At 41.0% G+C, this 27,766-nt stretch overlaps 1 protein-coding gene across 1 annotated transcript in view; it reads left to right on the top strand.

Moving 5' to 3' along the window:
* LOC105495972 (arf-GAP with GTPase, ANK repeat and PH domain-containing protein 5) overlaps window positions 1–27,766 on the top strand; it is a 54,667-nt gene that overhangs the window by 16,659 nt on the left and 10,242 nt on the right. The window contains 13 exon segments of the mRNA XM_071069849.1: window positions 114–180; window positions 2,478–7,139; window positions 7,509–7,577; window positions 10,061–10,129; window positions 13,068–13,102; window positions 18,823–18,920; window positions 21,545–21,580; window positions 24,932–24,983; window positions 26,091–26,638; window positions 26,640–27,097; window positions 27,100–27,213; window positions 27,216–27,418; window positions 27,421–27,627. Of these exon segments, the coding sequence (XP_070925950.1) occupies window positions 6,899–7,139; window positions 7,509–7,577; window positions 10,061–10,129; window positions 13,068–13,102; window positions 18,823–18,920; window positions 21,545–21,580; window positions 24,932–24,983; window positions 26,091–26,638; window positions 26,640–27,097; window positions 27,100–27,213; window positions 27,216–27,418; window positions 27,421–27,627 (2,130 nt within the window). The 5' untranslated portion in view covers window positions 114–180; window positions 2,478–6,898.

Consider the following 27,766-nt stretch of genomic DNA (forward strand, 5'->3'; position numbering starts at 1 on the left):
GAATGAAAGCCTGGCAGATTTAATGCTTTCTTCCCTTCTTGCTGGACTTGATATCAATCTCTTCTTCACTTCTTGATAATATGTTTGATTAGTTATGTTTTCATTGCTTTTAGTGTCAGAGATGGCTTTGGATTCCCAGTTCTGTGTGCTCCTGTCTGGCTCCTGAACCCAGCTGGAGAGGTGAGTCTGGTGAAGTACTGAGAGGAAGCTACACAAAAGGCAGCAAGGTATTAATAAGTGTACCTATGAGATTTTAACCACCTCTGACTGTTCCATCGAATGGACAAGTAGCAGTCTCTGTCAGAGCTGCATTTTAAAGAAAAAAAAGAAACTCTGAAGTTATCAACTGTTTATTAATTTATGCTGTTATTTTGTGTTTACTCAACTCATTATATTGACTTGTAAATTAGTAATTTGTGACCTATTATTTATGAATTCATTGCCTACATGTCAGCAAACAAATTTTCTTCTCAATAAAGAATCTGGTGGCTGGGCACAATGGTTCATACCTGTAATCTCAGCATGTTGGGAGAGCCAGGCAGGAGGATTCCGTGAGGCCAGGAGTTCAAGACCAGCCTGGGCAACATAGCAAGATTTCATCTCTACAAAAAAATGAAAACATTGGCTGGGCATGGTGGCTCATTCCTGTAGTTCAGGTTACTCAGGAGCCTGAGGTAGGAGGATCACTTGAACCCAGGAGTTTGAGGCTGCAGTGAGCTGTGATCCTAAAACTGCTCTCCAGCCTGGGTGACACACCAAGACACCATCTCTTCAAAAAAGGAATCTAGGGGCCTCAGTGTGTGCACGCAGCATGGCTTGTGAATGCGGAAGTGCATGTGTGCATAGTTGTGCTCAAGAATGTGTTGATGATTATACCTTCTCAGAATGAAGATAATGTGAGGTGGAGTCTTGCTCTGTTGCCAGGCTGGAATACAGTGGCACTATCTCGGTTCACTACAACCTTTGCCTCCTGAGTTCAAGCGATTCTCCTGCCCCAGCCTCCTGAGTAGCTGGAACTACAGGCACACGCCACCACACCTGGCTAATTTTTTGTATTTTAGTAGAGATGGCATTTACCACATTGGCCAGGATGGTCTCGATCCCCTGACCTCGTGATCCGCCTGCCTCTGCCTCCCAAAGTGCTGGGATTACAGGTGTGAGCCACTGTGCCTGGCCTGAAGGTCACTTCTGTAAAGATCTCTCCACATCTCAGATTTGAGTCTTCCTTTAAATATTTTTCTCATTGACATTTGAAAGCACCTGACCATATATAAAATGAAGAATTTTCCTAACTCCAAAAAGGATAATTATGACATCATCTATTATTTCTGTCTCTTGTCTCATAAATCTAAACCATCAACCTGCTTATTTTTGTATACTATCACACTGTGTATTCCCTGCATTGAATGCCTTTCTGTTGATATTCTCTGTAAAAATTATGGGAAGTTTTCTGCATGCTAAATTTTCTGTTATGGGGATTAAATATCCACTATCCATGTTTTTCTAAGTTTTACAGCAGCAACGGTAAATACAGCCCTCACAGCAGCCTGTTGTTTGTCCTGCAATTGTGTTTCCATCACATTACACGAAGCCTCTTTGTCTTTGTGGTTGTACCCTAATAAGTTTTAAAAAATATTATGTAATGTGTGTATATACAAATACCTATATGTATGTGTGTACACATACAGCTGATATCTAGTGAGATTATGCAGGCATGAACTATAGAATTAGCTTGTAATTTTAAGAAAATAAATTATTTTGTGAGGATAAATCTCATGTTTAAGAAGGAGAATTACAATTGAATCATTTAGGGATGCCTCAGCCTAAACATAATATGGAAAAAGCCATAACCAAAAGTCATGTTAGAGTACTGCTAGGTTACTCAACCTATCATCACATTTAATTAAAATGTCAGTTTGAACCATGGCCAGTCTAGTTTGGTTAATATATTATTGAAATCAACTTGTGAAGTCTTCATTTTAAATATAGAATTTGTGTTAATGAACTGGAAAATAACATTCTGTTGCGTGGAAGACGTGTTAAAGCCTAAAGATTTATGACTTTGTAAAAGAAGAAAACCAGCTGGTGATCAGTTGGCATTAGTACATGAGGATGTACTTATATTTGGTAATAGCCATTTTTTCTCTAACTAGGATAAGGGAGTTGGGAACGGGAAGCAGAAACAAGGACATGTATAAAAAATCATAGAACAAAACTGCATTGAGTTCTGAGTATGGATCTGTGATCCGTGCTTCAGTTTGAGAGGTTCATGTGTTCCTTATGAGAAGGGACAGGAAAGCCAGGAGGACAGGAGTATTTTTGGGTCTGTGCCTGTGCTTCCACCACAGAAGTCAGCAGCTCTACCTTTCTCTTTTCTCTTCTTTATCTAATAATTGTCTCCTCTTCAAATTTGGGAAATGAGTTTAATCAAAGGTTTGTTGTGTTATTGTTTGTTTGTTTTTGAAATGTGGCCTCAGTGTGTTGCCCAGGCTGGTCTTAAACTCCTGGGCTCAAGTGATCCTCCCTCTCGGCCTCCTGAGTAGCTGGGACTACAGGCGTGCACCACCACACCCAGCTAAGTTAATGCTAACGTATAGTTTATCTGCTTCAGTTTTGAAGGGCAGGATGTATGTAGTTCTGTGTGTATGTGTGGGTAGTGCGTGTGTATATGTACACACACACACGCACACCCCCCAGGACACCATCTCTTCAAAAAAGGAATCTGGGGGCCTCAGTGTGTGCACGCAGCATGGCTTGTGAATGCAGAAGTGCATGTGTGCATAGTTGTGCTCAAGAATGCATTGATGATTATACCTTCTCAGAATGAAGGTAATGTGAGGTGGAGTCTTGCTCTGTCGCCAGGCTGGAGTACAGTGGCACTATCTTGGTTCACTGCAACCTCTGCCTCCCAAGTTCAAGCAATTCTCCTGCCTCAGCCTCCCGCGTAGCTGGGACTACAGGCACACGCCACCACACCCGGCTAATATATATTTGTGTGTGTATATATATATATTTATTTATTACTAGTCCATTGCTACTACAACAAACTACTACCATGTCAGGGTATAAAATAAATTGATTACACTCCTGTATGTCAGAGTCTGATGTGGATGTCCCTGGGCTAAAATCTAGGCGGTGGAAAGGCTACCTTCATCTCTAGAGGCTCTAGGGGAGAATCTTTTTTCTCGCCTTTTCCACATTCTGGAGTCTGCCTGCATTTTTTGGCTTTGGGCTCTTCTCCACTCTCACCATTAGCAACCTTGCATCTCATGGACCCTTCTTCTATGGCCACATGTCTCTGGGGCTCTTTCCTTCCCCCTTCCTTCCACTGTTAAGGACTCTGTGCTTACTTAGTCCTGAATGGAGACGCCATCCTCATCCACATGAGCCCACTGTCCTAATCCATACAGCCTGCTACAAGGAAATGCACTAGACCGGGCAGCTTATAAACAACAGAACTTTGTTTCTCACAGTCCTGGAGGCTGAGAAGTGCAAGATCAAGGTGCCGGCAGTTTTGGTGTCTGGAGAAGGTCTGCTTTCTCATAGAGGCTTCCTTCTTGCTGTGTCTTCACATGGTGAGAGGAACAAACAAGCTCCCTTGTGCTTTTAATAAGGATGCTAATCCCAGTCATGAGGGCAGAGTCTCCCGTAAGGCTTAACCTCCTAATACCATCACCTTGAGGGTTAGGATTTTAACACAGGAACATTGACGGAACACAATGTTCCTTCCATAGCACCAGGGTAGTCTCCTCATGTCAAGGTCTTTACCTTAATCATATGTATGACGTACCGTTTTCATGTAAGGTTCTAGGAATCTGTGGACATCTTTGAAGGGCCATTATTTTGCTGACCACGTTATACATATATTTTAATATTCTAGACTAGTGTGAAAACAATGGCACTTCCATTGCTTTATATATGTGTATGTGTGTATATTTATGTATGTATATATATAACATATATACATTATCTAATGCTATAATTAAAAAAACTTGTAGACACAAATATACCCTTTTTTTAAAAAAAAAAAAAAAACCGTTTTTTTTGCTATTTTACTTCATATTGCCAACTCCTTTTTCTTGAAACTGCTTCAACCCTGGGATTCTATTTTGCTATTAGTTTTATTTTATTGAAATATTCATGAATGAGCATTGACTTGTATATGGATTTGAAAGTCACAATAATGTTCTCATGAATTCATCTGTGAGTAACATTTTATAGGCAAAATGTCTGCACCAGGATCAGGACAAGAGGAAGATATATAATTCCCTTGTTCTAAAGTACCGCCATTCATTGTTATTATTTTAAAATATGAGGGTTGACTGATGTTAAAACACAAAATGGGGCCAGGAGTGATGGCTCCCGCCTGTAATCCTAACACTTTGGGAGGCTGAGGCAGGCAGATCACCTGAGGTCAGGAGTTTGAGACCAGCCTGGCCAACATGGTGAAACCCCATCTCTCCTAAAAATACAAAATTAACCAGGCATGGTGGCGCATGACTGTAATCCCAGTTACTCGGGAGGCTGAGGCAGGAGGATAACTTGAGCCCAGGAGGTGGAGGTTGGGGTGAGCCAAGATTGCGCCACTGCACTCCAGCCTGGGCGACAAGAATGAAACTCCATCTAAAAAAAAAAAAAAAAAAAAAAAAAAAAAAAAAAAGAGGGTTCAGCAAGGTTGAAGCATAAAGGGTTAATAGAACCATTTATTAATTGTATTTCTGTACATCTGCAAGACACAATCTGAACATGAAATTAGAAAAACAAAAATTTGTTGGGCAATAAGAGCAAAACTTCGTCTCAAAAATAAAAAACAAAAAAAGAATAGTAATCTACAGTGTCACTTGCCATCCAAGCTTGACTTCTACCTTTACTTTCTGATATGGTTTGGCCGTGTCCCCACCCAAATCTCAGCATGAATTATAATCCCCATAATCCTCATGTGTCCAGGGAGGGGCCTGGGGGGAGGTGACTGGATCATGGGGACAGTTTTTCTCATGCTGTTCTTGTGGTATTCAGTGAGTCCTCATGAGATCTTACAGGATTTTGTTTTGTTTTGTTTTGTTTGGTTTTTGGGATTGAGTCTTGCTCTCTCGCCCAGGCTGGAGTGCCATGGCGCCATCTTGGCTCACTGCAGCCTCTGCCTCCTGGATTCCAGCGATTCTCCTGCTTTTGGCCTTCTGAGTAACTGGGATTACAGGCATGCACCAGCACACTCAGCTAATTTTTGTATTTTTAGTAAGAGATGGGATTTCACTACGTTATCTAGGCTGGTCTCGAACTCCTGACCTCAGTCAATCCACCCACCTTGGCTTCCCAAAGTGCTAGGGTTATGGGTGTGAGCCACTGTATCCAGCTGAGATCTGATGGTTTTATACATGTTTGACAGTTGCTCCTTCACATGCTCACACTCTCTGTGCGGCCACCATGTTAGTTGGACCTGGTTCTCCTTCTGCCATGTTTATAAATTTCCTGAGGCCTCCCCAGCCATGTGAAACTGTGAGTCAATCAAACCTCTTTCCTTTATAAATTGCCCAGTCTCAGGTATTTCTTTCTATCAGTGTGAAAACAGACTGATATAATTTCTGATAATCATACTTGAAGAACTGGGGGATTCAGACTACCTGGGATCAAATTGTGGCCCCACCCTTAGCAGTCATGTGAGGTTACTTGAGGAGATTACTTACCTTCTCCATCTCAAGTTTTTCTGTAAAATCTGTAAAATGAGATTGTTTCTGAGGGTTAAGTGAGCATAGCACAGTGGGGACACTGTCAAGCACACACTACTTGCCAGATGTCGAGTATTATCTTTATTGAATTAGGATGGTGGTAACCCACTTTATGGCTCTCAATTTTGTATGACAAAATCATGCATAGTGCTTTGTTAGTAGAAGAAAGAAAATCTGAAAGTCTCTGCCATGGAAGGAAGAAATAGTGGGGAGAAAAGGGAGTTGGTAAGTTTCAGCATTTCAGAGCTTGGAGGGACAAGTTAGGTTTCTATTTTATGGAGAAGGAGGTGGAGGCAGGATGGGTCCTAAGGTGTCATTCAAGACACACAGCCGTAACTCTTTACTGAGAATAGAGCTAGGGCCCCAGGGATTGCTGTGGTCAATTTGCAGACAAAAACGACCACTCATTGGAAGACAGGAGAGGAGTGTTTTGTTACAAAAGCAGTCAGCCATTCAGGTGTATCTACATTCAGTCAGCAAATAAAAGTTGTTCAGCTTGGTTGCTAATGGGACCCACTCTAGTGAGGCTTTGTGTAGAACTCATAGAGGAAGATGGCTTCAAGCAATGAACTACCCTGTGCTTTTCTTAGGACTAAAAAGCTCAGGAAGCTGGTGATGGATGAAAACCTTAGTCCCACTGGCACTGCACGAGGGGCCAGGAGAGCAGCAGCCTCATAAGCCACAGGGCGGGGCAGCCCAGGCAGGGGCATTCTGAGCTGTTGGGGAGGGGTGGCAGCCAGGGTGGGGCACTGTGAACTGTCGGGGAGGGCATTGTGAAGTGTGGGGTAGGGCATTGTGTGCCACATGCCTGGGCTCCCACCTGGGCCAGTGGGCTTCAGTCTGTAGGTGACTACAGAAGGAGGAGGAGCTCCGTCTGTTCTCTCTTCAGGCAGTTGTTGTGTCTCTCAGCGCTTGTTGGGTTCACAGCCTATTAAATAAGCGGCTGGTCTTCACCCTCCCAGACAAGTCAACTCAGGGGAGGCGGCAGGGTGCGGGCCTTGGCCCGCAGTCGCGGCCGGGGCTGGGGCCACGGCCGGCCTGTGAGGTGGGCAGGCGAGCAGCAGACAAGACCATCTCTGCAAGTGCAGCATAGCCTCGGCCTAGGATAGCAGGAGTGCGTGGCCAAAGCTGTGAGCAGAGGCCCAGGTGGTGGCAGACAGTAGAGGTGTCCCATGGGGAACATACTGACCTGTTGTGTGCGCCCCAGTGACCCTGAGTTTGACCAGCAACAGGGGTCCGTGTGTCCCTCTGAATCTGAGATCTATGAGGCAGGAGCTGGGGACAAGATGGCAGGAGCTGGGGACAGGATGGCAGGGGCACCCATGGCTGCTGCTATGCAGCCTGCTGCAGTGACTGTCGAAGTTAGTGAGGACCTCCACATGCACCACATCCATGACTGGGAGATGCCTGAAGGTAAGGAGGTGACGGGTGCCATCTGCCTTCTGCTTGCCTCTGGCTGCTGCTGTCCCCAAGGTCCCCTGGGAGGCATCGCCCACTTCGAGCTCCTTTCTGCCTGTAGCCAGCTTTCCCGGGGCTGGCCAGGAGCACAAGCTGGCTCTGCCTTGCATTCCCACCCCTTAGTCTTTCCCCACCAAGTCCAGCAGTTTCTTTTCGCCTCCCCTCCCAATCGCTCAGTGCTTGCTCTCTCATCTTTCTCCCAGGCTGCCATGGGACCATTTATTTATGGCTCTTCTTGTCGAATAAGCAGCAGTCGAATAAATGAGTTGATCAATTTTTACAAATGATTACATCTTTTTTTCTTTTCTCCCTCTATACATATAGCTCTGGAGTTTAACCCTTCTGCCAATCCAGAGGCAAGCACAATATTCCAGAGGAACTCTCAAACAGATGGTGAGACAACATTGTCTGTAGCTCTATTTATTATCCTGTGGGACTTTGCTGAGGCTTCTTTGGACTATTCTCTTCCTTTTCTCAATAAAAACTCAAATATCCCAACTTTCCAGTACCCATCTTATTTTTTCTTTGTACCTATCCAGATGGTACCTAAGTGAAGGAACCAGGTAAGTGCCTAATTGTTTGCTTTGTTAAAGTAGCTAAATCTCAGCACAGTTCATATTCAGATATTTGGGGATTTCTTGTTTAAAATCAGAATGGAGGTTGCCATGGGAGAGGCTGTATGGTATTCTTAATGGGCTGCTGTAAGTCACCTTGATAGAGGCTGCTGAGTTTCTTCTAACTGTAATTTGAACACAGAAGTGGGGGGAAAGAGGGTGTTTAAAATAATTGTGAAAGGTGCAAAATGTCACAACCAGGGAGGCAGAGAAATGGCTGTGTGTGTGTCGGGGCGGGTAGGGTTTGTCAAAGAAGTTTGCCCATGAGGCTCTGATGACTTTAAAATTCTTACTTTAACACAAAATGTGTCTCCAGATTTATTCTGGTGACTTAACAGATTTTATTTACCTCCTTGTTCTAAAAGATAGGTGAGGTTCATGGTCAAAACTTTCAAAAGACATGAAACATCAATGTAGACTTTTAATGTGTAATATAAAAATTGCAGGTTAAAATCTCTGACCTTCCCTGTAAAGAGTGATTGTTGCCATGGCTTCCCCTTTGTCCTTTCCCCTCCTGACAATAGCATCTTGTTCAAAGATAAGAAAATTGGAGTTTTGCCCAGGCATGGTGGCTTACGCCTGTAATACCACCATTTTGGGAGGCCGAGGCAGGTGGATCACCTGAGGTCAGGAGTTCGAGACCAGCCTGGCCAACATGCTGAAATCCCTTGTCTACTAAAAAAATACAAAAATTAGCTGGGCGTGGTGGCGCATGCTTGTAGTTCCTGCTACTCTTGAGACTGAGGCAGGAGAATTGCTTGAACCCGGGAGGCAGAGGTTGCAGTGAGCAGAGATCACGCCAATGCACTCCAGCCTGGGTGACAGAGCAAGACCCCATCTCACAAAAAAAAAAAAGAAAAAAAGAAAGTTGGAGTTTTTCAGTCTCTATCCTTATGGGAGAGGCAGGGGATGGGTGGTGGTAGAAAAGAGAAAACAATTAGTTGATTTGCCTCTAAAATTTTGCGAAGAGATGAATCTAAGTAAAAGTAATTCTGGGTAGTAATATAGTTCTTGAATAAAAACTAAAATTTTCTTGGAAAACATTACATCACAACGAAATTAAATCCAGTTGGCTTATTGGTTTCATTTAAATGCCAGAGATTTCATTCCTGTAGAGGAAATGTCTTGTAGCTCTTCTATTTAAACTTTGGTTGGGCTTTTAAGTTTTTAAAAAGTAGGATAATTAAGACTCATGATGAGTGTGACTTTGTAACTTGGAAGTACTATCCTCACTTTTCAAGATATTTAAGGATTGCTTTAGAATAAACAAATATATTATGTGAATTAATTGATTATACCTTTATACACAAAGCATGTAAGTACTTGTGTAAACTTACACTCTGCTCGCTGATGTAAGGAAACCTCTGAGTGATGTTACACACCAGTTAGTAGCTGGGTAGTGTCGGATGAGAGCCCCAAAATGGCTCTTTATTGTCATTCTTTAGGATTACAACACAGTTTATGTATGTTTCACTTGGCCCTTTCCAGTATAAATAAGGCCTGTGTATATTCTCCCTATGTATTGCTAATGAAGAAATGAAGACTTAGAGATATCACATGACTGTGGAAGACAGCTACTCAACAGAACTAAGGTTCTATATCCTCAGAATGACATGGAAGTGACAGATATGCTGAATTTACTTTTAAAAAATTTAAAAAACTCTAGAATACATCTTATACTTTGCCTATAAAATAGACCTGTCTTTTAAAACTTACTGCCATCTTGATTTATTTTATGCAAAGTTGATTTTACACAACTCAAAGCCAACATTTACCTCTTCTTCTTCTTCTTCTTCTTCCTCCTCTTCTTCCTCTTCTTCCCCTTCTTCTTCCTCTTCCTCCTCCTCCTCCTCCTCCTCCTCTTCTTCTTCTTCTTCTTCTTCTTCTTCTTCTTCTTCTTCTTCTTCTTCTTCTTCTTCTTCTTCTTCTTTCTTTCTTTCTTTCTTTCTTTCTTCTTTCTTCTTCTCTTCTTCTCTTCTTCTTCTTTTTTTTGAATAAAGGTGGGTGTGACTATGTTACTCATGCTGGCTTCAAATTCCTGACCTGGGTTCAAGTGATTTTCCCATCTCAGCCTTCTGAGTAGCTAGGACTACAAGCATGTTCCACCTTGCCTGGCTCTATCTTATGTCTATACATTCATTTCAATGGATAAGAATAAAAGTAAAAGTAGTGAAAGAGCCTAAATGCAGCAGTTGAGTAAACGAGTTGATAAATTTTAATAAATGATTGCATCTTTTTTCTTTTCTCCCTCTATACATATAGCTTTGGATTTTAACCCTTCTGCCAATCCAGAGGCAAGCACAATATTCCAGAGGAACTCTCAAACAGATGGTGAGACAACATTGTTTTTTCTACCAAGAGAAAGAGTAAAAACTCTTGTTTGATCAGGTGTATTATAGGAAGTATTTAGAAAAACTCATATTGGTTTAAATTTTTCAACTTTTCACATATTCACTTGTCTTATTTTAACATGTGATATATTTTCCTTTAGTTATCTTGTTAGTGAAAACATCTAAACTTTTTGTTTATACATTTTTGCCATCTTTTTATCAACATAATTAATTTGTCATGTGATGGAGGAGTCATGGATTTCTCTTTATTCATAATTCTTGGCCCCTTTTTTCTTGCTCCAAAGAGTACATTTTAAAGATGAATGACAGAACTTAGGCTTCAGCTTGGTTTTCTTTTAAACAAATTACAAACATAGTTGTTTATTATCAGGAATTGAATCTGTGATTTGCGTCTCCTCTCACACAGTCCTCTGACCACATTCATTTACCACATCCAAGTTTGTGCTACTCAAAACTTTTAAGTTATTAACCTTTTCATTTGATGTAATGTCAATTTAAACATGCCCTACTCCTGCTTATTTTCCTTAAAGTTATCGTTAAATCCTCATGTATTTGCTAAAAAGCCACGCACAAGCAAGTTTTCCAGTTGACTTAAACAGCAAGAATACAAGTGAAGGTTCTATAATAATATGCGAAGTAATGCAGCACAGTAAAACATGGGAGTTTGTAACCTTTGTTTTTATAGTTTGAGTAGACTTTGCCCATCTTGAGTCAGTTATTTCTGATTAGAATTTGTGTTCATTTTTTACATTACTATAAAGAGATACCTAAGGCTGGGTAATTTATAACAAAAAGAGGTTTAATTGGCTCGTAGATCTTCAGGCTGTACAAACATGGCTTCAACATCTGCTTCTGGAGAGGGCCTCAGCAAGCTTACAATCATGATAGAAGGCAGAGGGGAAGCAGGTTTTTCCACATGGTAAAGAGGGAGGAGAGAGGGGAAGAGGGAAGGTACCACACTCTTTTTTTTTTTTTTTTGAAATGGAGTCTCGCTCTGTTGCCCAGGTGGGAGTGCAATGGAGTGATCTTGGCTCACTACAACCTCTACCTCCCAGGTTCAAGCAATTCTCCAGCCTCAGCCTCCCGAGTAGTTGGGACTATAGGCGGGCACCATATATTTTTGGTATAGACAGAGTTTCACCACGGTGGCCAGGCTGGTCTCAAACTCCTGACCTCAGGTGATCCGCCCGCTTCAGCTTCCCAAAGTGCTGGGATTACAGGCTCGAGCCACCGCACCTGGCCAGTACCACACTCTTTTAAACTACCAAAAGGAGAATTTGCTTGTTACCATGAGGGTGGGACCAAGCCATTCATTGGGAATCCCCCGACATTACCCAAACACCTCCCACTAGGCCCTGTCTCCAAAATTAAGGGTCACATGTTACCATGAGATTTGGAGGGGGAATATATCTAAAACGTACCAGAATTGTATTTCCCAGCTCCTTCCAGAGCCATAGGCTTCTCTCACCTAGAGAGCATGGAAGCGGTAAAAGAAAAGCTATTCCATGTCCCTCACTCTTCAGTGGTAGGAACTTTTGCCTACAAGGCCCTTCCAGCATCAAAGGCAGAGGCAGTGTAGGAAACAAAGCATGACCCAAGTCCCTCTTGAGGCTTTTATTATTCTGGCCTTTTTTTAGAAAAACAAAAGTGATTTTTTTGTGCTGCAGACACTATGTCCAATTAGGTTTGTATACTCATTTTACAATTAAAATTTGCGAAAGGTTCTGTGGCTTACACCTGTAATCCCAGCTCTTTGGGAGGCCGAAGTGGGTGGATCATGAGGTTAGGAGATCAAGACCATCCTGGCTAATGCAGTGTAACCTCCTCTCTGCTAAAAATACAAAAAAAAAAAAAAAAAGAAAGAAAGAAAAATTAGCTAGGCATGGTGGCATGTGCCTGTAGTCCCAGCTTGTTGGGAGACTGAGGCTGGAGAATCGCTTGAACCCGGGAGTCAGAGAGATTGCAGTGAGCTGAGATCCCACCACTGCACTCCAGCCTAGGTTATAGAGTGAGACTCCATCTGAAAAAAAAAAAAAAATTAGGATACATTACTTTTGAGTTGTGTAAAGACCCCTTTTTTGTTTTGTTTTGTTTTTAGTGGCATATTAGTAGGTAACCACTAAGTGTGGTTCAAGATGCTTACGGGGATTCTGTTGCATCTAGAGATAGGTGCCTGGTCAGGAAGTAGTTCTTAGAGCTGTTAGCTCTTAGCTTCTGATAATTAAAGTAAGCTATGTGTAAATACCGAGTGAGAGAATACTAATGGATCATGGATTATATATGCAACAGTTAAACTTTTTTATTAGCTAAGATTTTCATCTGGCCTAATTTTTTTGCCCTTTTCTTTTGTACATGAGGATTCCTTCATTTGTAGGTAATAGAAACAAAAGGTAAAGTAGATGAAAAGCTAAAATTTTAGATTTGACTTTACGACATTAATCGTGCCAGATAATTTAAATTACAAATTATGGCCGGGCGTGGTGGCTCAAGCCTGTAATCCCAGCACTTTGGGAGGCCGAGACGGGTGGATCACAAGGTCAGGAGATCGAGACCATCCTGGCTAACATGGCGAAACCCCATCTCTACTAAAAACACAAAAAAAAATTAGCCGGGCGAGGTGGTGGCGCCTGTGGTCCCAGCTACTCGGGAGGCTGAGGCAGGAGAATGGCAGGAACCCGGGAGGCGGAGCTTGCAGTGAGCTGAGATCTGGCCACTGCACTCCAGCCTGGGCGACAGAGCGAGACTCCGTCTCAAAAAAAAAAAAAAAAAAAAAAAAAAAAAATTACAAATTATTGAAAATAGTTTCTTTAAATGGAATTTTGTCTCATTTTACATAGGAGTAATCACTAAGATGTTAACAACTACTTTTATTTTATGGTATTCGTATCAGAAGTGACCATTTTTTTTTTTATTCTTAGTTGTAGAAATAAGAAGAAGCAATTGTACAAACCATGTAAGTAAACAGTCAAATAGTTACGAAATTGATAGTTTGACATAAAAGTTGTCTCTCTTGATTTCTTTAAATTACAATGTGGACCCAGTGGTGGTAGCATGGACCTCTTTTTGTGGATTTTCTGAATCTCTTCTATTTTCCTAAGTATTAAATTTATCTAGAAAAGTCTTTAGTGTGTCCACCTTTTAAGGATGTCTGATATTTAAGTTACATTTCAATAGTCTGGTTGTGGTAAAAAGATCTGCCTTAAGGCTGGGCATGGTAGCTCACGCCTGTAATCCCAGCACTTTAGGAGGCCAAGGTGGACAGATCATCTGAGGTCAGGAGTTCGAGACAACCGTGACCAACATGGTGAAATTCTGTCTCTACCAAAAATACAAAATTAGCCAGGTGTGGTGGCGCATGCCTGTAATCTCAGCTGCTCAGGAGGCTGACGCAGGAGAATCACTTGAACGTGGGAGGCAGAGGTTGCAGTGAGCCGAGATGGTGCCATTGTGCTCCAGCCTGGGCGAGAGAGTGAATCTCTGTCTCAAAAAAAAAAACAAAAAAACCAAAAAAAACAAAAAAAACCCCCAAAACTGCCTTAAATATTTAATCTTATTTTTAATGAAATAACAAAAATAGAATAAGTTAATGCCAGCACTGTCTACTGATTTTCTATCACAGCAGGTGAAAGCATACCTTCCTCGCTACACCATGGTCTTATGTTCCTACACCATGGTCTTATGTCCCTCTGTTTCTTCCAATTGTAGCACACTTTTTCATTAAATCAGTAATATTTACATGATTATGACTCTGCAAATATTACTCACTGCTAAGTCATATGGTGTTTTCACTGTGCCTCTGCATTACATGTCCTTCATCCTGTCTCTGAAACAGTTCTCAAATCTGAGCACTTCTGCAATTCTCCTGGATCTTCTCTTTTTCCCTAGCCGATGTTAGTTTATCCATCCAAATATAATAAGTAGCCTCTGGGTGGTCTGTTTGCTTTCACATCCATTATTTTTCAGCATGAAGTTAATTTTCTGACTATTCGTTTGCTTATTTTCTAACAGCTGTTTTTCCCCTAAGTATTGTAGCATTTATCACATGCCTTTCAAAGATATTTTCTGTCTGTGAAAACACATTTGTTCCTTTTTTTCTTTGTAGAAGGGCAACTTTCTTTGGCCTTTTGTCATCCTAGCTCAATATAGAGTGGCTTTCCCTAGATATGCTCGATGTCTGCTTTTCAGTGCTATCTCCTTAAAGTCTTTTGGGATCTCACATAACTGCTCTCTTGTGTGGGATCATCTGAGTCCCTGATTCTGTCCCTGAGTCCCTGATTCTGTGTTTCCTACTGTCCTGTTATCCTCTCTATTTGTACTTCAACACATTGTCCTGGGTGGAGATGTTTAGAGAGCTGGCCAATCTTAAAATCCCTCCTTTGATAGAGAGCACACCTCTAGGTTGAATCTAAATTTTATGTTTCTGAAGACATTTTGCAGTTGTGCTCTCATTACAATGTTGTTCTTGAATCTATTGCCAGTGTGTGATACACTATTTACACCCAAGTTTTAGGTAGCTGTGGAAACTTTTTAGGATCTTTTCTATCTCTGAGGTTCTGAAATTTTATAATAACAGCTTGGTGGGAGCCAGGCACAGTGGCTCATGCCCGTAATCCCAGCACTTTGGGAGGCTGTGGTGGGTGGATCACAAGGACAGGAGTTCGAGACAAGTCTGGCCAATACGGTGAAACCCCATCTCTACTAAAAATACAAAAACTAACGAGGAGTGGTGGCGTGCGCCTGTAGTCCCAACTACTTGGGAGACTGAGGCAGGAGAATCACTTGAACCGAGGAGGCGGAGGTTGCAGTGAGCCCAGATTGCTCCACTGCACTCCAGCCTGGACAATAGAGTGAGACTCCATCTCAAAAAAACAAAACAAAACAAAAAAAACAGTCACAGCTTGGTGGGGATCTTCTCATTTTATTGAGGCTACTAAACCTGCAGACTATCTCTTCTTGAGAATTTTTTTATGTTCCGTTACTTTTTTATCGATAGTCTTGTTATTCAGATGCTAGGCTGCTTAGACCACTATACAGACATTGGTTTTTAATTTTTCCCCTTCTGTTTTTTTCAGTTTGTCTTTTTATTCCATTTCTGGGATATTCTGTCATTTTATCCTCTACATTTTTATTGAATTTTATATTTTTGAGAGTATTTTAAGATTTTTTTTTAAGTTTTGCTCCTGATTTTGACTGGTCTCATGAATTCCTTTTTTTCTGTTGTTTTGATCTCTTTTGTTGGAGGCTTCCCTCCAATGTGTGGTGGTCCCTGGTCTGCTTTATTTGGAAGCAGGACTTCTGTTAACTGATAGCGCTCAGTGTGAGGTTTTTCTGGCTCAGAGATACCATGGCCTAAACCTGGGATATATGGTTTGGGATGGGAATTGTGTTGAATTTGTGATTGCTTTTGGCAGTATGGTCCTTTTCACAATATTCATTCTACCGATTCATGAGCATGGGATGTCTTTCCATTTGTTTGTGTCCATGATTTCTTTCAACTATGGTTTGTAGTTCGAACGGCATATCAAAAAAATAATCCAACCTGGCGCGGTAGCTCCCGCCTGTAATCCCAGCACTTTAGGAGGCCGAGGCAGGTGGATCAGGACGTCAGGAGTTTAAGACTAGCCTGGCCAACATGGTGAAACCCTGTCTCTACTAAAAATACAAAAATTAGCTGGGTATGGTGGTGCGTGCCTGTAATCACAGCTACTGAGGAGGCTGAGGCAGGAGAATCGCTTGAACCTGGGAGGTGGAGGTTGCAGTGAGTCAAGATTATACCACTGCACATTCCAGCCTGGGTGACAGAGCAAGACTCCATCTCAAAATAATAATAATAATAATAATCCACCATGATCAAATGGGTTTCATACCAGGGATGCAGGGATGGATTAACATACACAAGTCAATGAATGTGATACACCACATAAACAGAATTAAAAACAAAAAATCACATGATCATCTCAACAGACATAGAAAAAACATTTGACAGAATGCAGCATCCTTCTATGATTAAAACCCTCAGCAAGATCGGCATACAAGGGTCATATCTCAATGTAATAGCCATCCATGACAAACCCACAGCCAACATAATACTGAATGGGGAAAATTTGAAAGCATTTCCCCTGAGAACTGGAACAAGACAAGGATGCCCACTCTCACCACTTATTTTTTTGTTTTATTGTATTTTTACAAACATAGACATTACTAAATGCTGCTCAATCCCCCAGTGAAGATCTTTCATTACAAAACAATTTTCCACACAACTGCAAGAGATTGGAATGGTACTCTGATAACAAAAGATGTGAGAAATACTTCACCAAGTAAAAACATAGAAGACCTCTATGTAGTCAACCTTTTCAGAGCTCTACAGAGGAAGCCTACTGCATTTCCTTTAAATAAAGCCAGGCAGTGACAACTAGTGCTCTGTATCACCACACTGTGGGACTCAAAGCCTCCATCCCTAGGTCAGGAGGGACTAGGTGAAGGGCAGGTCGTGAGGACTGGAAAGGCCCTGCCTTCAGCCTTTGAGAGGAGGAGGAGGAATGACTTGAGAAGCAAGCTGGGTAATTCACCTGAGCTGCCTCTACCCATCCGTTACCACTCTGGGGAATTGCAGAGGAAGGGGGATATTCATGAGGAACAATCTGAAGAATTTTGGTTTACTTTCCCAGCTTTTATTTATATTTTGTGCTTTAAAAAGCCTGGAGATTTAAGGTTTTGTCTAAATTCCAGAGTACAGTAATATATTTCTTGAGGAAGGGGTTAGGGCAGGTAATTCCCCCCATCATATTTCTGGATGAGACAAAGAGAAGGGTAAGGATGATACCTTAGTTTTATTTTAGGAAGTATTCTTTTTCCTAGGATGTAACTAAGGTTTGCAGCAGTCACTCTCATCACTTCTATTCAACATAGTACTGGAAGGCCTAGTCAGAGCAATCACACAAGACAAAGCAATAAAAGGCATCCAGATCGGTAAAGAGGAAGTCAGACTGTTGCTGTTTGCTGATGATATGATCATATACCTAGGAAACCCTAAAGACTCTTCCCAAAAGCTTCTGGAACTGTTAAATGAATTCAGGAAAGTTTCAGGAGACAAAATTAATGTACACAAATCAGTAGCTATGTTATACCCCAACAGCAACCAAGCTTAGAATCAAACCAAAAACTCAACCCCTTTATGATACCTGCAAAATAAAATAAAATAAAATACTTAGGAATAGACCTAACCACGGAGGTGAAAGACCTCTACAAGGAAAACAACATTAGTATTTTTAATGGGTTAAAATGAGAGGCAGCAGGTACAGTGGAAGAAATCAGTGGGTCGGCCTCGGCGTCCAACAGGTACTGGACCTTTGATGGTAAGGCTTTTTTTTACTTACTAAGTTACTAGGTACTATTATTTTCTAGTTTTTGGCATTAAACCTTAAAACTATTAAGTAACCCCTTCCATTTATTGTTAAAGAGCGTAAAATTTCATGCTCTAATTTATGCTGACTGACGTTAGATTATTTGTTTCTATTTTGTGACTACCTTAAATAATACCTATAAATAGTAAACTGTTAGTAATGTTTTTGCTGTAATTGAATGTAGTAAGATTTATCTTCCAAATGATAACCAAATTGTCAAACACTTGTCAAAGTTTTGGATTTACTCAAAATTCTATGCTCAGCAGCTGGAGATAGGAAGAGTAGGGGCCCTCCCTTACTGTTATGGAGAGGCATACTTTCTCATGAGGGGAACACTCTGCAAGAATTTGTATCTTGTTAGCAGTGGTGACTTCAACTAACTAGTGTACAAAAAGACATGTACTGGTGTGGCTGCCAACAAAGAGATCCAAGAGGGTAGATGGAGTCGAGCTTGCTGAAACAAGGAAAGAGAAAAGCAGTATTCTAGGCAGAGAGCAGGGCTAGAGCAGGAAAATGACTAGGTGCAGGTCAGATGATTTATAGAATGAAATGGATCAAGTTTTGAAATGAATGGAAAATATTCTCTGAGAGTCTCATTTGAGTCATGTCATGGCAGTCTTATTTAAACATGAAGTGAAAGTTAAATTTTTTAAGTTGTCATGTGTTTTCAGGGTGTGAGAGAATATTTAAGTGATACTCTTTTTATCTTCCACATAAGAAAATAGGACTAGAGAAACCTATGGCTTCCTCACTTGTTGGTGGCCTAGCAGCCCTGGCACACAGAGCCTCTGAATCTGAAACACTTGTTTTGTCACAATATCGCCTGAAATAATACATTTAGGATGAGTAATTTAGTAAATGCATTAGTCTTGTATTCACTGCAATAAAATGCTCTTGTACCAGTATTATTTAATGCATTACATTTTATCATAGTAAATAAATCATAGAAATAGAAATTCTCAGCTGCTTTATATTGCTGTAGAAAAAAACAATGAAATCTTATTTTAAACTTTTCTCATGATTTTTAAAGGGAATTCATAAAATCCTTGTTAGGTTTGATGACAGGTACCATATTAAGGGCAGCATTTTATAACCCGTATCTTAAACATCGTCTCTGGAAGTTAAGAGCCTCCAATGGGTTTTCTGTAGAGTGCACGATACCGCACTCAGGCAGTTCATGGAGTGTAAGAAATATCTTAGTGCTTTGTCATTTCATATTTTAACAAAGAAAACTTTGATAAGTGTAACTTATATTTCCCTTCCCCTTCAGGTATCTACTGTGCGTTTCAGTCAACAATACAGCTCATGTTTGACAATACTCCTTGACAGCACAGCCAGCCAGCCTTATCTTACAATGACAGTAATATCGTGAGTACAACTATCCTGCCAAGGGACAGATTCCTTTATTCTAAAATTATTTCAGCCATTTGGTTGTCCTCTTCCATAATTACTTTAAGAAATTAGAATCAACTATATATTATTGATATCCAGATTCTAAATATTAAGTATCAATTTATCTTTTAATTTTAGACTTCCTGGTGGAAGGAAAAAATCAGTTAGCAGAGAAGCAATCCCAGAAACAGTGTATCTTTTTGATGCCTGTTTGCCTTTAGACAATGTTGAGCACAGTGAGAAGGATAGGTTCCCTTTATTGAATGTTTTTTGTGAAAACTTAGTTTTTCAATGCATTATAGGCCTAAATCAGTGTGCACTACTTTGGACATTAGCCTGGGAAGAAGGAACAGCTTTTCCTCTTCTGGCACCACAGTGTATCTGCATTAGAATTTCTCCTATTGTGCATGAGCACCTCGTGGGCCACAAAGATGCGCTTTGAGATCACCCTGAGATGAAGCTTATTTTAAAAGGAACAACCAACACCAGCACCAGCTACATAGGGGCTGTCCAGTGCACATTATTATCATCTCCTTGGGATAGGAGTGTTGATTTTTAGAACACAGTTTGGAAAGTGCTAATTTATTAGAACACAGTTTGGAAAGTGCTCATTTAGAATATTAATGTCTTTAATTTTACTATTCATTCTGTAAACATAACTAGCTTATAAACAATTTTGTTTCAAATGCACTAGCCTTTTTAGCGAATTCAATTGGCAGTAACTTTTACTGCCATTAAAAATGGCAAGTTTACACTCATAATAATGTCACTTTCCTCCCTCCCTTTTAACAATAGTTGTGATGAAATTGTGTTTCAGCAAAAACTGGACTCAAACTCTGTCTCAAGTCCTGAGCTTTGGGACCTATTGAGTAATCACTAAATGTCTGTAGTCAGCCGAGTCTCTTAAATCTTTGAGCACACATACACCAAAACTGCTTTACCTAGAGTCCCTGGCTTCTTTTGAGTTCAAAAGATTTTGATGTGTTAGCATACAATTCAAAAGTAGCTTTGAAGATTAATCTTGCTCAAACAAATTTCATGCTTTTTTTCTCATTATTCTACTTTGTAGAAGTCTACTTTTGAAAGTAAAGTCAGTTTTAATTTGCCATCAGCAAGTTTGAGAAATAATCATTTGGTATATTCACTATTGGTTAAATAAAGTTTTATTGAGCAAATTAATAGGGCAAATTGGCTTCAAGAAAAGATTTTGAAAAATGTTTATCATGAGTCAGTAGTGCACTGTTGTCAGTGGGATAGGTGGAACTCACTGAGATCACTTATGCAAGGTTTTTTTTTTTTTTTTTTCAAAATACATGTCTGCAAACACATGTATCTTCCCATCTCCACTTTCCCTCTATCTCTAGGCACTGAGAAGCCTTTTAGGAAAATAGAGATGCATGTGAGACATCTTTATGTGGAGAAAGGCATCCCAGAAGATTCTGATTTTCACCCCAGCTCTATCATTCCAAACTTTGCTACACATTGAAATCACCTGGGAAACTTTTACCAACGACCTTGATGACCAAAGTCATATCCAATAGTAATTAAATTAAAATGTCTCATGTTGAAGATGAGGCCATTATTAAAGCTTCTCAGGTGATTTTAATGTGCAGCAAAGTTTGAGAGCCACGGCTTCATTTGAGTTTAGGACGAGAAACTGCTCCTATTTGGTGGGACCTTGGGCAAGTCAGTTTTTAAGGTTTGTTTCCCTGATCTGTAAAATGAGTGTTGAATTAAATGTCATGTAAGGTCATTGGTCCTTTCCAGCATGTAACTTTAAATTCTGTGATTGTGAAATTATTTCAGAGATGAAAACTACTTGAAGCACTGTAGACATATCCATCTTACATGCTAATGTTACAGGCTTTTCAAAAAGTGCTAATATTGTGTAGACCTATTAACTAAAATTGAGATTTTTCCTTCCCTCAGTTGTTTTGAGCCTCATTCTACAAAATTAGCTGGGTGCGGTTGCGCATTGCTGTAATCCCAAATACTCGGGAGGCTGAGGCAGGAGAATTGCTTGAACCTGAGAGGAAGAGGTTGTGGTGAGCCCAGATCAGCACCATTGCACTCCAGCCTGGGCAACAAGAGCGAAACTCTATTTCAAAAAAAAAAAAAAAAAAATTACCTAGGCATAGTGGTACAAATGTGTAATCCCAGCTACTTGGGAGGCTGAGGCATGAGAATCACTTGAACCTGGGAGGTGGAGGTTGTGGTGAGCCAAGATCGCACCACTGCACTCCAATCTGAGCAACAGAGCGAGACTCTAAGTCAAAAATAAATAACTACATAAAATAAATCGCATGGGACGACAGGCTTTGCAGGTAGAAGAGCATATAACAGGGAAATCTGTTATTATTTATATATTATAATCGTCAACAGAAACGTGTCTTCTAACAGCATATTGCCTCACATTTTTGTTCTCATATTTTTGCAAAAAACCAAGAAATGAAACAAAGTGCCCTTATGGTGCTGTTCTGAACTAGAAAATTTGAATTTCAGGGCCGCTAGGAGAGTTTCCTCTGCCCCCGTTTTAAAAAGTGTCTTCAGGCCTAACAAATGATAACATCTATTGTTATGAATTGTTTTTCCTTCCACAGAGTGACCTTGGAGATACATCATGATATCACGCAAAGGTGAGCCTTTTCGAAACCTGTCTTGTTATTCTAGCTAATTACTTTGCAAGATATCAAGCTCAGTGTTAGGTCACAGCTCTAGACATCATAAGCTGTATTGTGCCTGCTAAAATATTGAAGCAAATTATTTGTGTTTTCTTTGTTCCTTAAGACTCTTTTAATTCTTAAATGATTGAGAATCTCCGAGAGTGTTTATATTGATTATATTGATATTTATTGTGGTAGAAATATAACAGAGTTTTTTTTTTCAAAATCTATTTTTAGTTTAGATTTCACAGCCTTACCACTGTTGATATTATGAGCTAGATAACGCTTTGTTGTGAGGACTGTCCTGTGCATTGCAGAGAGTTTGGCAGCTTTCATGGCCACTACCAACTAGATGTCAGTAGTAACCCATGGCCCAGGTTGTGACAACAGAAAATATTCCTTGAGAACAATATTTTTAACAGACATTTTTCATTCAAAAAGTAACTTTTCTACAACAAAAAGTTGAGTAAGAAGTGTGTCATGTATTTATACTATTTAAAGTCTCTCATGTTGAGCTTAATAGGAGACAACTGGATTCTCTAGATCTTTCTTTGGAATTTGCTTTAAAGAAGCAATAAGAGGCCAGGCACGGTGGCTCATGCCTGTAATCCCAGCACTTTGGGAAGCCGAGGTGGGTGGATAACAAGGTCAGGAGATCAAGACCATCCCGGCTAACATGGTGAAACCCCATCTCTACTGAAAATACAAAAACTTAGCCGGGCGTGGTGGTGCACACCTGTAGTCCCAGCTACTCTGGAGGCTGAGGCAAGAGAACTGCTTGAACCTGGGAGGCGGAGGTTGCAGTGAGCTGAGATGACGCCACTGTACTCCAGCCTGGGAGGCAGAGCAAGAGTCTGCCTCAAAAAATAAAATAAAATAAAATAAAATAAATAAAATAAAATAAAATAAAATAAAATAAAATAAAATAAAGCCCGGTGTGGTAGTTCACACCTGCAATCCCACCACTTTGGGAGGCCAAGGTAGGCGAATCACTTGAGGTCAGGAGTTTGAGACCAGCCCAACCAACATAGTGAAACCTGCCTCTACTGAAAGCACAAAAAATAGCTGGGCGTGGTGGTGCATGCCTGTAGTCCCAGCTACTTGGGAGGCTGAGGCCGGAGAATCACATGAACCTGGGAGGCGGAGGTTGCAGTGAGCCGAGATCTCGCCATTGTACCCCAGCCTGGGAGACAGAGGGAGACTCCATCTCAAAAAAGGAAAAAAAGAAGCAATAAGATGACCTAACCTCATGCAACCGTGTAGCTGATAAAAAGTGTATTTTTAAAGTTTGCAGACAGTTGGGGGTATTCTTTAATACTAAATCAAAACTTCACAAGTGCTAGTTTCTTAAATTAGTTACGGTGGCATTTTCCATATTAATAACTTTATTCCATCAGTACTCATTGATCTTTCTTGCACAGTAAATGAATCTTTCACCCCATACTTTCATTTATAATATTATGTATTAGTTACTTGGAATATATTGGTTTGTGTTTTATTATGTCAAAAATCATTTTTAGTTTAACCACCAATCTTACTTTAAAATGCCTTTAAGTATTGAAAAGCTGTCAAACCTATAGTAGAAGGAACAAATTTTTCAAAGTCCTCAGGAAAGCTTAAATTTCATCATTGGGAACAAATACTTATTTTCCTTGAAGTGACAACGTCTCACTTCATTTATTTTTGAGAATGATAGTTGCACTTTTTTTTTAGACCGAGTCTCATTCTGTCACTTGGCTGGAGTGCTTTGGCATGATCTCAGCTCAAGCAATCCTCTCACCTCAGGCTCCTGTGTAGCTGGGACCACAGATGTGTGGCACCACGCCAGGCTGTTTTTGTACTTTTGGTAGAGACAGGGTTTTGTTACGTTGCCTAGGCTGGAGCTCAAGCCTTCTGCCTGCTTTGGCCTCCCAAAGTGCTGAGATTTTACAGGCATGAGCCACTGCACTGACCCAGTTGTATTTTTAAATAAAAACGATGTTCTGTGAAAAAGTGATCGTTCAGTTCACAATTAAATCATTAATTATTTAAAAAAACATAAAACAGAAAACAACTGTACTGCAGTCAGCAGAAGCGCTTCTTGTTAACTTTCCACTTATTCAGAATATTAAAGAGACATGTCAAGATTTAATAACAACATTAATTTTTACTGCCTCATCAAGAACATTCTTAAGTAATTCAGGCTGTCTTTTTTAACTGTAGGGGACAGTAAATAATAGAATGACTAATGTAATTGGTACCACTGCCTTGATTTATGCTGAGAAACCAGCAGTTTACCCACTTTTGCTTTTATACAGTCATGGCAAGTGTCAACGAAAAAGCAGGCAATAACTTTGTATTAGTTTTACAAATTCTTTAATTTTTATTCAGCTTTCTCAGGTTTAGTTAGTATGATTCAGAACAGTGTCGGCCAGGCACAGTGTGGCTCAGGCCTGTAATCTTAGCACTTCGGGAGGCCGAGGCGAGTGGATCACCTGAGGTCAGGAGTTCAAGACCAGCCTGGCCAACATAGTGAAACCACATCTCTACTGAAAATACAAAAATTAGCGGGGCGTGGTGGCGGGCGCCTGTAATCCCAGCTACTCAGGAGGCTGAAGTGGGAGAATCACTTGAACCCTGGAAGCGGAGGTTGCCATGAGCTGAGATTGCGCCATTGCACTCCGGCCTGGGCAACAAGAGTGAAACTCGGTCTCAAACAAAACAAAACAAACAAACAAAAAAAACAGGGTTGACCTCTTAGCCCTTCTGGAAAGGGTCTTGGGGATCCTGAGAGGTCCACAGAGCACATTTGGAAAACCACTGGTTTATCACGTAGGCACAATGCATTAGTTTTACAAAGTTTAAAGTTCATCAAAGACCGGCCTCTTAAAAAGGCAGATGAGTTTTTAATTCAAACAACAGAAAACACATAAATACATCATGAGAGTATACTACAGAGAACTAAAGAGAAAGGAAGCTAGGAAATCTGAATCACGTTTACATTTATTAAAGTTCATCACTACTGCTTTGTAAAACATTCTTGTGTTTCAGTGTGTGGTTAGAAGAGTGAAAATATATTTGGTTTGTTGCCATTGCCTGTTAGGGAGAGTCAATACTTACGGGCATTTCTGACTGGTTATCATATAAAAGACTTCACAGTACAGGACATGAAGTGCCGAGAAAGAAGAAATCAGGAAACGCTCTGCAAGTCAGGATCCAGAAGAATTCATAAAAACTGCTTTGGTGAAGTAAACACCAAAGCACACAGGAGGCAGTATTTTACTAAACAGATATTATACTAAGATATTAACCGTTTTTGAAGTAATGCACATTCTTATTTTATAGAGATGCAGATAGATATTTGAGCCTATTTGATGAACGGTTATACTCATTTACGGTAAGTGACACTTTTATTGCGGTTGTATTTTCATCATACACTTGTATCTGTTTCATGCTGAAGTCAAAGGCATCTTTTTTAAATCTTCCCCATTTCAGGTGGTATTTAGTCATCTTAAGTGTTGTAAAAAGAATGTGCTGGAATAAGAACTGATCTGCAGCTCTGTTTAGTGAGCTAATATGAGTAAATATACTATCCAAATAACAGAAAATGTATCTTCTTTCTGTAGCCCAGGCTGGAGTGCAATCGCATGATCTCGGCTCACTGCAGGCTCTGTCTCCCAGGTCCCTGTTCAATCAATTCTCCTGCCTCAACCTCTCGAGTAGCTGGGATTACAGGCATGTGCCACCATGCCCAGCTCTTTCTTTCTCTTTCTTTCTTTCTTTCTTTCTTTCTTTCTTTCTTTCTTTCTTTCTTTCTTTCTTTCTTTCTTTCTTTCTTTCTTTCCTTTCTTTCCTTTCCTTTCTTTCCTTTCTTTCCTTTCTTTCCTTTCTTTCCTTTCTTTCCTTTCTTTCCTTTCTTTCCTTTCTTTCTTTCTTTCCTTTCTTTCCTTTCTTTCCTTTCTTTCCTTTCTTTCCTTTCTTTCCTTTCTTTCCTTTCTTTCCTTTCTTTCCTTTCTTTCCTTTCTTTCCTTTCTTTCCTTTCTTTCCTTTCTTTCCTTTCTTTCCTTTCTTTCCTTTCTTTCCTTTCTTTCCTTTCTTTCCTTTCTTTCCTTTCTTTCCTTTCTTTCCTTTCTTTCCTTTCTTTCCTTTCTTTCCTTTCTTTCTTTCTTTCTTTCTTTCTTTCTTTCTTTCTTTCTTTCTTTCTTTCTTTCTTTCTTTCTTTCTTTCTTTCTTTCTTTCTTTCTTTCTTTCTTTCTTTCTTTTCTTCTTTCTCTTTGTTTCTTTCTCAGTAAAGACAAGGTTTCACCATGTTGGCCAGGATGGTCTTGAACTCCTGACCTCGTGATCCACCCACCTTGGCCTCCCTAAGTGCTGGGATTACAGGTGTGAGCCACCAAGCCTGGCCCAGAAAATGTATCTTTTTAAAAGGTAACTGTGAGCTGTCATAGGACCCTGCAAGTCACTACCCAATTTTCGAAGCCATTCCTCCTTCTGTTCCACACAGGTTTCCACCATACACATTACCCAGACAAGATATGGAGGTGGGAGTTTTAGTAACTATTCCTCCTCCATTCCATCGACTCCCAGCACCAGCCAGGAGGACCTTCAGATCAATGTTCCTCCCACTGCCAACACACCCATGCCCGTTTGCAAGCAGTCCAAGCGCTGGTCCAAGCTGTTCACATCTGAGAAAGGGAGTCACCCAGACAAAGAGAAGAAAGCCCCGGACAGTCATGCTGACACCATCGGGAGCGGCAGAGCCATCCCCATTAAACAGGGCATGCTCTTAAAGCTAAGTGGGAAATGGCTGAAGAAATGGAAAAAGAAATATGTCACCCTCTGTGACAATGGCGTGCTCACCTATTATTCAAGCTTAGGTGATTACCTGAAGAACATTCATAAAAAAGAGATTGACCTTTGGACATCTACCATCAAAGTCCCAGGAAAGAGGCTACCCCTAGCCACATTGGCCTGCGCACCTATCTCCAGCTCTAAAAGCAATGGCCTATTCAAGGACATGAACAGTCTAAGTACCTCAGCCAATTCAGACACCAGACTCCATATGCTCCAGCCCCAATATCTCCAGCACCACCAGCCCCAAGCTCAATCCGCCCCACTCTCCTCATGCCAACAAAAAGAAACATCGAAGGAAGAAAAGCACCAACAGGTTGAAAGACGATGGCCTGTCCAGCACTGCTGAAGAACAAGAAGAAAAGTTTATCATTGTGTCCCTCACTGGCCAAACGTGGCACTTTGAAGCCACAACGTATGAGGAGCGGGATGCCTGGGTCCAAGCCATTGAGAGTCAGATCCTGGCCAGCCTGCAGTCATGCGAGAGCAGCAAAAGCAAGTTCCGGCTGATGAGCCAGAGCGAGGCCATGGCCCTGCAGTCCATCTGAAACATGTGTGGGAACTCCCACTGTGTGGACTGTGAGACCCAGAATCCTAACTGGGCCAGTTTGAACTTGGGAGTCCTCATGTGTATTGAATGCTCAGGGATCCACCGTAATCTTGCACCCACCTTTCCCGAGTCCGATCTCTGGACTTGGATGACTGGCCAGTCGAGCTCATGCAGGTTTTGTCATCTATTGGCAATGAGCTAGCCAACAGCATCTGGCAAGAGAGCAGCCGGGGCGGACGAAACCCTCAGTAGATTCCACAAGGGAAGAGAAGGAATGGTGGATCCGTGCCAAATATGAACAGAAGCTCTTCCTGGCTCCATTACCCTCCACGGAGCTGTCCCTGGGCCAGCACCTGCTGCAGGCCACCGCTGATGAGGACCTGCGGCCAGCCCTCCTGCTGCTGGCACATGGCTCCCGGGAGGAGGTGAACTTGAGACCTGTGGGGAGGGAGACAGCTGCAAGGCGCTCCATCTGGCCTGCCGCAAGGGGAATGTGGTCCTGGTGCACCTCCTGATCTGGTACGGGGTGGATGTCATGGCTGGAGATGCCCACGGGAACACAGCGCTGGCCTACGCCCGGCAGGCCTCCAGCCAGGAGTCCATCAACCTACTGCTGCAGTACTGCTGCCCCGACGAGCGCGTGTAGTATCTGTTTAATTTTATTTGACTGCAGTCTCCTTGGTGCAAAAACAAAATGGGAAAAATAAATAAGAATAACTCGGAAATTCAAATGAAATCACAAATTCAGCTAATAATAGCATTTTGAGTACATTTTGTAA

The sequence above is a fragment of the Macaca nemestrina genome, chromosome 9, assembly GCF_043159975.1.
Source record: "Macaca nemestrina isolate mMacNem1 chromosome 9, mMacNem.hap1, whole genome shotgun sequence".
Classification (NCBI taxonomy): Eukaryota; Metazoa; Chordata; class Mammalia; order Primates; family Cercopithecidae; genus Macaca; species Macaca nemestrina.